The sequence below is a fragment of the Lagopus leucura genome, unplaced genomic scaffold (assembly GCF_019238085.1).
Source record: "Lagopus leucura isolate 7727_CA_CO unplaced genomic scaffold, USGS_WTPT01 35334-0_obj-0_obj, whole genome shotgun sequence".
Classification (NCBI taxonomy): Eukaryota; Metazoa; Chordata; class Aves; order Galliformes; family Phasianidae; genus Lagopus; species Lagopus leucura.
This window is the reverse complement of record NW_024969558.1, coordinates 9,571-20,179: the sequence shown is the minus strand read 5'-3', so window position 1 is coordinate 20,179 and position 10,609 is coordinate 9,571. Positions and strand designations below refer to the sequence as shown.

The following is a 10,609-nucleotide window of genomic DNA, read 5'->3' as shown; positions in this document are numbered from 1 at the left end:
AAAAAAAAAAAAAAAAGAAAAAAAAATCCGCAAAAAAAAAGGAATAAAAAAAGTGCACTCTTGTTAAGGGCCGTCCCGCTCGTTTGTGGGGGTGTGGGCGCCGCCATCTTGTGCGCGGCGAGTCGCAGTTTGATGGCGTCACGAGCGCGACGCCGTCAGGGGGGCGTCATAAGGGGACCTGGCTTGCGGCCGTCGCGCCGGAAGTGACGAAGCAGCGAGGCGGAAGTGAGCAGAGCGGCGTGGGCTCAGCCATGACCCGATCCCGTGCGTCCTGGGGGCCGGCGGTGAGGGCGTGGGGGGGGTTCTGCCCGTCACACTGCCGCTCCCCGCAGGGCGACGGAGGGAGGCGGCCCGCGGGAGGCGGCTGCAGGTGAGAGCGGGGCCGCAGCACCCCGGGATGGGGCGCTTTTCCCCCAAAACGGGAACGTTCTTCCCCTTAAACTGGTTCGGTGTGGCCCGGACGGAGCCTTTTTTCCCTCTCATCGCTCCCCTCCTCCTCCTCCTCAAACTGGGATCGTTCCCCGCAACACTGGGGCCATCCCCAATAAAACTGGCCCGCTTCCTCCTGAAAGGTGGCTCATTATCCTCAGCTGGGAATCATCCCCTTCCCAGAGCCGGGAGTTCCACGCTTAACCCGTGCAGATCGCTCCCCACTTGGGTCCAGTTTCCCCCAAAACCGGTCGTTTCCCCCCACATTGGCCCCCCAAACTGGGGTTGCCCCCCTCCCAAACGGGGCCCCTCCCACCTTGCAGGGCAAAGCCGTGAAGGCGGCGGGGAAGAAGGACCCGGGGGTGCCGCAGTTGAGCCGCTTCGCCGCCCACGTGGAACAGCAGAACGAGAAGAGGCAGACGAGGGTAACGCTGGAACGCAGGCGCACACGAGAGGGGAAAAAAGGAAAATGAGTTTTGGGGTGAAAGACCTCAAAGCGAAGCATTTCTCCCCCCTTCGGCCCCCGTCCGTGCAGGCGGCTGAGGCGCAGCGGCGGCGGGAGGCGGCGCGGGAGTCGGCGGTGGGGCAGCGGCGCAGCCTGGGGGGGCTGCAGGAGGACGCTCTGCGGCGGCAGAGGGATTTCGAGCACAAAGTGAGTCGGGGGCCGTTTCCCCCCAGCTCCTCTCCCTCTCCCTCCCCTCCCCCCTCGATTCGATATGTCGCGATACTTTTAGAAGGAGGCGGCGTCGAGCCGCGGGGACGCGCAGGGCGAGGCGGCGCTGCGGCAGTACGGGCGGGAGCTGCGTAAGGTGAGCGCGGGGTTTTGGGGTTAAAAACAAAAAAGTGATTTTTGGGGGGTTGCCCTTACGGTTTTTGTTGGGTTTTTTTTGGGGGGGAGGTGTTGGAGGCCGCTGATGTGGTGCTGGAGGTGTTGGATGCCCGGGACCCGCAGGGCTGTCGCAGCCCGCAGCTGGAAGCGGCCGTGCGCAGAGCTGGGAGCCGGCAGCGCCTGGTGCTGGTGCTCAATAAGATCGGTACGGAGCGGGGGGGGGGGCGCGCAGGACCCCCGTGTGGCGCGGAGCCGTTTTGTCACCCCCTGTCCCCTCCCCCAGACCTGGTGCCGCGGGACGTGGTGGCCGCGTGGCTGAAGTTCCTCCGTGCCGAGTTCCCTACCGTGGCCTTCAAGGCGTCGACGCAGCAGCAGAGCCGCAACCTGGTGGGGAGCTGCCATTGGTGGGGGGGAGCTGGGGGTGTCACCCGGTGTCCTTTAATGTCCCCTTGTCACCCTGTGTCACCCAGCGGTGTCCCTTCGTCACCTGGCGTCACCCGCTGTCACCTGGTGCTGTCCTCTTGTCACCCGCTCTCCCTTTGTCGCTCGTTCTTCCGTCACCTGGCATCTTATGGCCACCCAATGTCACCCAGCAGTGTCCTGTTGTCACCCACTCTTCCCTTGTTGCTTGGTGTCTGTTTATCACCCAGTGTTGTCACCTGGTGTCAACTTGTCGCTCCATGTTCTCTTGTTGCCTGATATCCATTCGTCACCCGCTGTCCCTGTGTCACCCAACAGTGCCTTCCTGTCACCCATTGCCACCTACTGTTGTCACCTCGTCTCCTGCTGTTCTCCCACTGTCATCCCTTCATTACCTGGCGTCCCGTTTTGACTTGGTGGTGTCCCCATGTCACCCAGTGGTGTCCCCATGTCACCCGGTGTCTCTGTGCCCCCAGCGCCCCACTGTCACCCCATGTCCCCATCTCACCTGGTGTCCCCCTGTCCCCCCGTGTCCCATTGTCACCCCGTGTCCCCATGCAGAAGCAGAGCCGGGTTCCGGTGACGGCGGCCCCAGAGGAGGTGCTGGCTGGCAGCGGCTGTGTTGGGGCCGACTGCCTGCTGCGGGTGCTGGCCAACTACAGCCGCTCGCAGGAGGTGAAGACGGCCATCACTGTGGGGGTCGTGGGTGAGCGGGGCTTTAGGACCCCCCCCCCAGCGTTTGGGGATCCCTCTGACCCCCCCGTTCCTCCCCCTCTGACCCCCCGGTTTCCCCCCTCTTCCACTCTCGGTTTCCCCTCACCCCCCCATTCTCCACTCTTTCGACCCCCCCCATTCCACACCCCTTCGACTCCCCCCAGCCTGCAGTTCCGCACTGACCCCCAATTCTCCATTTCTTTGACCCCAATTTCACCCCCACCCCCAATTCTCCTTTCTGTTGACCCCCAACTTCCCCTCTGACCCCCAATCCCCCACCCCTTTGACACCCAGTTTCCTCCAATCCTTTTGCCCCCAGCGCCCCCTCTGACACCCAATTCCCCCTTCCTTTGACCCCCGATTCCATACCGACTCCCAATTCCCCAGCTCTTTGACCCCCAATCCCCCCCCTTGACTCCCCCCAGTTGCCCCTTTGACCCCTAACCCCCCCTCGACCCCCACTTCACCCCCCCAGGGTACCCCAATGTGGGTAAGAGCAGCCTCATCAACAGCCTCAAGCGGAGCCGGGTTTGCGTGGTGGGCGCAGTGCCGGGGGTCACCAGGTAAGCTCGGTCTCCCTAAGGGGGGAGGCTGACAGAAGCACCCCTCCAACTCTCCCCCGAGGTGGGGGGCAGGGGAGGGGGTCAATCTAATCTCCTTCCCCCCCCCTCCCCCTCCCAGGTGCCTGCAGACGGTGCAGCTGGACCGCCACATCCAGCTGTTGGATTGCCCCGGTGTCGTCATGGAGACAGGAGCCCCCACTGCTGCTGCCCCACTCCGGGGGGCTTTGGCCCCACAGCGCCTGCGGGACCCCCTGACCCCCGCTGCTGCCATCCTGCGGCGCTGCCCCCCCGAGCAGGTGGGTTCAGCCCTATTTTGGGGGGGGGGGGGGGGGGGTGTCTGGGAGAGCTTGGTGTGGCTGAGGGGGTCTCAGTCCCATTTTGCTGTGGGGTTTGGAGGTGGCTGGGGGTTGTCAGCCGCACTGCTGTGGGGCTTAGGGGTGTCACGGGGGGGCTGTTTGGGGGTGGGGGGGCGTTCAGTCCCACCGCTGGGGACCACGGGGGTGTTGGTGGAGTTTAGGAAGGTTTGGGGAGGATCTCCATCCCATCGCTGTGGAGTTGGATGGTATCCGTGGGGCTCGGCCCCATTGCCGTGGGGACAGGGAGGTCCCCGTCGCTGTGACAGTGGGGTGACCGTGATCTGTTCCCTCTTTCCCCCCCAGCTGAGCCAGCTCTATGGGGTGCCCCCCTGCCCCGACCCCCGGCAGTTCCTGTCCCACCTGGCCCGCCGGCAGGGCCGCCTCCGTCCAGGGGGGCTCCCGGACCCCCACGCCGCCGCTGTGGCTTTGCTGCACGATTGGACCAGGTGAGCAGTGTGTTGGGGGGGGGGGGGAAGGGAACCCTGTACCCTAAAACCCCCCAATTCACCCCAAAATCCCGCAGCGGGAAGATCTCTTACTACACACAGCCCCCCAAGCGCGACGAGGTCGGGGTGCAGCTGGAGGCGCAGATCCTTGCATCCATGGGGCCGGCGCTCGACCTTGAGGCGCTGGAGAGGGGCGACGCCGAGGCGCTGGCGGGTGAGAATTTGGGGTTTGTCAGCCCCGAAATTGGGCCCCCGCTCACCTCCACTGTGCTGAGCTGGTGCTGTTGTAGTGGTCCCGGAGGTGGTGATGGGTATTGAGATGTCCTCGTGTGTCCCCGAGGAAGAGGAGGAGACCATGGAGGACGGCCGCGAGCAGGAGGACGACCTGGAAGTACGGGAATAAAAGAATTGGGGCGAATTTGGGGGGTTTTTAGGGTTTGGAGATTTTGTTTTTTATGGGGTCTCCTCCGCAGCTCGGCGCGGTGACCGTGGAGCTGAAGGCGCGGGCGAAGGCGGGGGGAGGCGGGGAAGAGGAAGAGCCCCCAGCCCGCGCCCCACGTTTGGAGGAGGTGGCCGCTCTCCCCCCGCTGCTGCAGGGCCAGGGGCTGGCAGCCGCTGGGAAACGGAGGAAGAAGCTGCAGAAAAGAGCAGGTGAGCAGAAAAACACTCCATCATTTTTGTGAGTCGACCCTTTTCCTCATTTCCCCCCCCCCCCCCCCCCAACACAAGCACCCCCATTTGTGACCGTATTTCTCCCCACTTTTCCCCCGGCAGAAAAAATCGCCACCAAGCTTTCGGACACGTTGATGGCGGCCATGCAGTTCTGAAGAGGGAGGTTTTATTGGTTTTGTGTGAAATGGTTAAAGAGCAGCTTTTGGCAATAAAAATACACGTGGCGTTGGGGCGTCGAAGCAGGCTGGGGTCTCGTGGCTATTTGGGGGGGCTACAGGGGGGTCCCCTGTTTCCTGGAGGGGTTTGGTGGGGCAGGTCAGCTGGTTTCCATAAGTTGACGGTGGCTTTAGGGTTCCCACGTGTCCCAGAGGCGTGAGGTTATTGGTAGCTGTGGGGTCCCCCCCATCTATAGGGCTGGTGGTGGCTGTGGGGTCTCTACGAGTTCCTGGGGACGATGGTGGCCCCCACAAGTCCGTGAGGTTGGTGGCATCTCATGTCACACGTCCATAGAGTTGGTGGTGGCATTGGGGTCACCCCAGCGCCCGTGGGGACACCGGTGGCCATGAGGTCCCCCCCCCCATGGGGTCCAGCAGTGGCTGCAGTGCCCCTTTATGGCCCAGTTCTGGAGCTGGGCCCTGTAGAGCCCCGCATCCGTGGGGACAGCAGGGACGATGTCAGGCTGGCAGCAAAGAGGGGGACAGGAAATCCCCATAGGGCCCCCCCAGCAGCACCGGCACTTTGGAACGCGGGACCAACCAGCAGCGGCCAGGCCGGGCTGCCCCCTGTGCCACCTGCAGCTCCTTTGTCACCAGCGTGGCCGTCACTGTCACCGCACCCAGGGACAGCCGAGCCGTCGTCCCCAGAGGGAACAGCCGGATGCCCCGCAGGCAGCCTAAAGGAAAGGGGACACGTCGCAGCCCCCTGTGCAGCTGACAAAGCCACCCCGTGGGGGTGAGGACGGCACTCACCCAACAGCCCCCCCGGCCCTCGGGGACAAGCGGCTGCTGTCAGTGACGTAGAAGCCGAGGTGGTCGCGCTGCAGGGCGCCGGGCCGGCTGTAGCGGTGACGCAGCACCAGGAGTTCCAAGCGGGGACCCCATCGGAGGCGCAGGCGGCCCCCCGGCCCCAAAACCAGCGTCACGGGGGGGAGGTGGAGTTGGGTGGGATGGGAGAAAGGCAGGGAAACGGGGGGGCCCTCCCCGCTCACGCGGATCCCGTGCAGGGTGACGGTGACGACGGCGGCGTGCCCCGAAACGGTGACAGCGTTGAGAAAGGTGCGGGGACGTAACGGGGCGCTCGGCCAGGAGGGGGCGCTCACCAGGTGCCCGTGGGCCGTTAGTCCTATAAAACAGGTTGGGAGGGGGGACACGGGGTGAGCCCTCCTCTGTTTAGGGGGCGTCGGGGGCTCCCCGCAGGTTTTTGGGGGTCCTCACCGAGCGACGGGTCAGTCAGCAGCTGCAGGGTGTCCCCGGGGCGACCATCGAGGGTGAAGCAGAGGGGGTACGGCGAGCCCTGAACGCGGGCCACAAAGTGGGGGTCCCCGTCCACTGGGGGGGGGTCGGAGGGGTCATTTGGGACCCTTTGGTACCGCCCTCCCTAATCCTCTGTCCCCTTACCTGAGGCTGAGAAGGTGAAGAATGTGGGGCTCGAGGACGCTAGAGAAAATGGGGAGATGCGTGGGGGGGCTGCAGAGCCTGCTATGGGTGCTGTGCCCCCTCCCATTTATGCAGCGTCCCTCAACTCACCCGCATCAACATCGTGGGTAAGATCTGGAAGAGAAACAGGTAATTAATTGGAAGGGGTGCTGCAGTGTGTGCCCCCTTCCCACATTTTGGGGCTGGGGGAGGGGGGGGCCGTTACCTGAGGCAACGCCATCACCCGGGGGCCCTGGGAAGATAAGATAGAAGTGAGAATGGGGGGGAGGGAGGCGTTAGGCCACAAAAAAGGGGGAAGTGTAGGGTTTAGAGCCCACCTGTGGGTGTGAGGATGACATAGACGGGGGGGTCCAGGGACTCCACGAATTCCTCACCCCCCACCCTGGGCGCCAGCAGCTCGGCCTCGTCTGTCTGCAGCAGCACCGCGTTCCCGGGGCCACGGGGCAGGCTGGGACCCCCCCACGGCACCGGGGGCACCTGGAGCTGGGGTGGGGAGGGCTGCAGCTGGGCGGTGGGTGGCACCGTGTTCTCCATCACCGTGTGGTCCCTGTGTTCTCCACGTGCTGTGGCAGCAGCTGTGACAGCTCCGTCCGCTGTCCCTGCGGGGCCGTTGGTGGTGAAGCTGGGGGGGGACGTGAGTCCTTGGTCACCTGGCGTCACCACCACGAGGGAGGTGAAGGGGGTGACAAAGTGGTAGAGCAGGGACAGCTCGGTGGCCTCAGCAGCGAGCCGGCGGCGTGCAGCCGTGCTGTTGGTGGCCAGCTGAGCCCGCAGCAGCTCCTGGATGGTGACAAAGGCCCACAGCCGGCGGACGAAGGCGCCGAGCAGTGCTGCAGGGCGCTGGGGACAGCCGGGTGGCAGCTCGGTGACGTTTGCCACCACCTCGGTGTCGGCGTGGAGCTCGCCCTCATCGCCTCGTCCAGATGCTCGGATACGGAGCCGCTCCGTGCCCGGTTCCAGCTTCCCAGCCACCACCAGCTCAGAGCCTTGGAAATAACCGGGGAACAGCTTTGGGGCGATGTGCCGCGCGGCTGCGCCGGGGTAGGTGAGCTCCACGTCCCGCAGGAGCGGGCTGTCGATCTCCCTGAAAACATCAGTGAGATGGAAGGCGGCGTCGGCATCCTCGGGGATGTGCTGCGCTGTTCCCCCGCTGGCGGCGGCGAGGCGGCTCAGAAGGGCAAAGTCAGCATCGGCCCCAAAAGCCAGGCCGAAAAGGAGAGCGGCTGAGGGGGAGAGGGCACGGCGGGTGTTGGAGAGGATGCGCGGGACGTCGGTCACCCCTGCGGTGGGCTCGCCGTCTGTCAGCAGGAGCAGTAGGGCGACGCGGGGCTCCTCGGCCGGGCGGTGAAGGAGAGCAGCTGCTACCTGCAGTGCGCGGTTGATGTCGGTCCCTGCGGGAACGGCAGGCGGAGCTGTGATGACGCGGCCAGAAGAGGGAAACCACGGCGACACACCGTGCGCATGGAGAACAACACGTGGGACTCACAGCCGTCGGCGTGGAGGGTGTCAATGTACTGCGTGGCACCGCGGATGGAGGATGCAGAGGCCGGGACGGAGCCGCCCTCTCGCCACACACAGGCGGCCTCGGCGAAGGTGACGATGTTGAAGCGGTCGTGGGGACGCAGGTCGTGCAGGATGGAGCGCATGGCCGCCTTGGTCTGCAGGTACGGGCAGAGTAAAAGCAGGGACGCGGCAAGACATGGGGTCTGCGGGGGGTCTGAGCGCTACCTGCTTCATCTTGGTGCCCGACATGGAGCCGCTGACGTCGATTACGAAGACGACGTCCTTTGGGATGGGGGACAGCCCAGCGGGTGCGAAGAAGTGGACAAAGTGTCCGTCGTACAGCTAGAGGAGAAACGGGAGGGTGGAGGACGGGCTCTCAGCCACCCCCCGCTGCCCCCATCCATGCGCAGCGCACCTCCACGTCCCCCGCAGCGTCACGCCGCGCCACGTCGTACTCCAGCACGAAGTCACCGAGCGCCGCCCGTTCCTGCGGGGTGGGTTTGAAGGCGACGCGGGCGCAGTGCGTGCCCTTCTCCACCCGGATGGACGGCGTCGCCGAGGCGGAGGGGCCCGCTGTCGTCACGGCTGTATCTCCAAGCAGAGGCAGCACGCGGAGCTCAGCGATGCCGACCCGCTCGGTGACACTCAGCTCCACGCAGAGCTCGGGTACGAGGCGGTAGGGATGGAGGCGCAGGGCGTAGCGGTAGGTGCCCAAGCGGCGCCGCAGCAGCTCCTCGTAGCACAGCTCAAAGGATGCGTCCCCGCCGGCTGCCACTGAGGCCGTCACGTGGAAGCGTTGGGTCTCCTTCTCTCTGTGTGGCAGGAGGGAAGCGTTACAGCTGCCCTCCCGTGTGGATGTATCCCATCCCATCCCATCCCATCCCATCCTGTCCTCCCTTCCCAGTGCTCACTTGGTGCCAACATGGGCAGCCGTCCTGCCCTGCTGGCGGGCCGCTTCGTACAGCTCCCGAGCCCGGCGCTTCTCCATCACCTCAGCCTGGTGCGCCTCGCCACCGACCATCCTGGTGGAAAACAGCAATTCAAGCTGTGCACGGCTGCCTCTCCTCACCCCAAAGCACCCCATGTCAGCACGCAGCCCCTCCTCCTTACACGGTGAGGTTGGTGATGAAGGCGGCAGGTGGCAGCTCCAGCTCGAAGGCGGCGCGGCGCGGCTCGGCATTGGGGTTGTGCACGGCGCTGCACACGCAGGTGGAAGCATAGCGGGAGATGATGGTGGCCTTCACACTAAAGCTCCTCACCGGCAGCTGTGAGCGAGGGCAGCATCAACACAACCCCTCCCGCAGCTCGGCCGCTCCCAGTAATTAACAAATTAACAACCTGTGCTCACCTCCGGGCTGAGGGGCAGAGCTGGGGCGGGCAGGAGCAAGGGCAGCACGGCGTACCAAGCCCAGGCGCAGCCCGGCTCCTCCATGCCTCCTCCTTTGCTGCCTTCCCTCCTCACCCATCCCCACAGCAGCTCACCTTCCTCTCTTTTTTTTTTTTCTCCTTTTTTTTTTTTTTCTTTCCGTTTTCTCCATCTCACAGACGCCGCATTCACAGAGACAAGCTGGGTTTGTCCGCAGGCTGCAGCCTGGAGAGGGGCCAGGACCTGCAAAAAAAAAAAGAAATAAAAACAGAACGCCCGGAAAATAAAACCTGCGGCCGCTTCCTTATTTATTTTTCCCTTTATTTGCTTAATTTTTTTAAAAAATGTATTTATTTCCGTAAGAGCTTTAACGCGTTCATTAGGGAGAAGGGATGGGGGGGGGATTTGGGGTAAAAAAGAGGCAAAAAGAGGAAATTTTGTCCTTCAGAGATCCCTGGGTGGGAACAAACGCAGGCCTGCAATTGGGGCTGGAGGCACTTTAAGGCTTCAAAGTGCTTGAAGACGCTTTAATGCTTTATTAAGCAGAAAAAGGTTCGCATTCAGGCCCTATTTGAACTTCCCAAGCATTTTCTATTTCTTTTTTCCAACTCCCCACACAAACTGTTGTCTCCAAATGGGGTTGGGATGAAGGCCCCCAGAATCCCTCTTTTAGGAGGGAATTGCTGCCATCCCGTTTAGATCTCATCTCAATCCCAATGGCTACTTTTTTTTTTTTTTTTAATTTAAGCCTCATTTTTATCCTCTCCTAATACACAATTTTAATGCATTTTACAAGCGGCAAACAACCACTCGCTCTTTCCATTGACCCCATCACTACACACACTTGTCACAAGAATATTTCCCTTCATACCATTTTTTCGCTTTCTTTCTATATTTCTGACTGATTGTTTGAGCGTTGCTTTCTTGAGGCCGAGCGTATTTATTTTCCCTTTCCATGCGGGGCGGCTCCCGGCCGCCATTTTGTTCCCTGAGGTAATTTTGGGCGGGCGATTTTCCCGCTCTTTTTCGATGGGCCGCAGGCGCGAGGCCGCGCGGCCGGCACGCGGCGTTGGAAGCGTGGCCACGGGGCTGCTTGACCAATCACAACCCGAGGAAGTGCCTCGTGGGGGCGTGATCGGTTGGAGAAGGCGGGACTACGAGGGGCTGGGCCAATCAGGGGGCGGTGCTGCTCTGGCGCATGCGCGCTGAGAGGAGCGGGCTGAGGGCGGTGGGTAATGGCGGGGCGGCATCTCCCGGGCGCGGAGGCTTAATGGCCGTTTTAACGGCTCCCGGAGGCACCGAGCGGGGGCTGGGGGCTGAGGGAGAGGATAGGGAGCGGCTGATGGCCGCCTGAGCTGAGCTGGCACTGCCTTCCCTTCAGAGATGTCCCAGAGGAAGCGCGGCAGAGGCTCCGGCCTCACCCAGGTACCGTGGGCCCGGTTCTGAGGTGTGGGGGGTGGGTCGGTCACTGCCCCCCATTCTGTGTGTCGTCACCATCCCGATCCTCTGCAGGGCGACGATGAGGATTTCAGCGTGCTGCCCACGCAGAGCCCCAGCCAAGTGCAGAGGAACCTGGAGAGCCGCTCCCAGGAGGAGATCGATCGGAAGGTGGGGGGGGAGGAGCCTGGGGGGCGAGGGGGAAAAGGGTCTGGGGGG

At 63.4% G+C, this 10,609-nt stretch overlaps 3 protein-coding genes across 3 annotated transcripts in view; 2 read left to right on the top strand and 1 right to left on the bottom strand.

The window, feature by feature from the left end:
* The first annotated feature begins 40 nt into the window (after nt 1–40).
* Nucleotides 41–4,668, top strand: LOC122194204 (guanine nucleotide-binding protein-like 3-like protein). The gene is given in 16 exon segments (XM_042895127.1): nt 41–264; nt 333–370; nt 753–854; nt 965–1,081; nt 1,164–1,238; nt 1,328–1,463; nt 1,542–1,645; nt 2,240–2,384; nt 2,868–2,955; nt 3,074–3,251; nt 3,615–3,757; nt 3,835–3,971; nt 4,048–4,148; nt 4,231–4,272; nt 4,274–4,408; nt 4,532–4,668. Coding segments are annotated over 16 exon segments (1,587 nt in total). The 5' UTR covers nt 41–251; the 3' UTR covers nt 4,565–4,668.
* Nucleotides 4,669–5,103: 435 nt separating this feature from the next.
* LOC122194202 (inter-alpha-trypsin inhibitor heavy chain H6-like) lies at nt 5,104–9,019 on the bottom strand. Its single transcript, XM_042895126.1, is given in 14 exon segments — nt 5,104–5,327; nt 5,405–5,770; nt 5,863–5,976; nt 6,046–6,084; nt 6,175–6,198; nt 6,290–6,316; nt 6,402–7,495; nt 7,497–7,531; nt 7,533–7,742; nt 7,813–7,929; nt 8,003–8,399; nt 8,499–8,609; nt 8,698–8,852; nt 8,936–9,019. Coding segments are annotated over 14 exon segments (2,997 nt in total).
* Nucleotides 9,020–10,136: 1,117 nt separating this feature from the next.
* LOC122194205 (non-structural maintenance of chromosomes element 3 homolog) overlaps nt 10,137–10,609 on the top strand; it is a 2,265-nt gene continuing 1,792 nt past the window's right edge. The window contains exons 1-3 of the mRNA XM_042895128.1: nt 10,137–10,181; nt 10,335–10,378; nt 10,466–10,561. Of these exons, the coding sequence (XP_042751062.1) occupies nt 10,337–10,378; nt 10,466–10,561 (138 nt within the window). The 5' untranslated portion in view covers nt 10,137–10,181; nt 10,335–10,336. The remainder of the gene's footprint in view (nt 10,182–10,334; nt 10,379–10,465; nt 10,562–10,609) is intronic.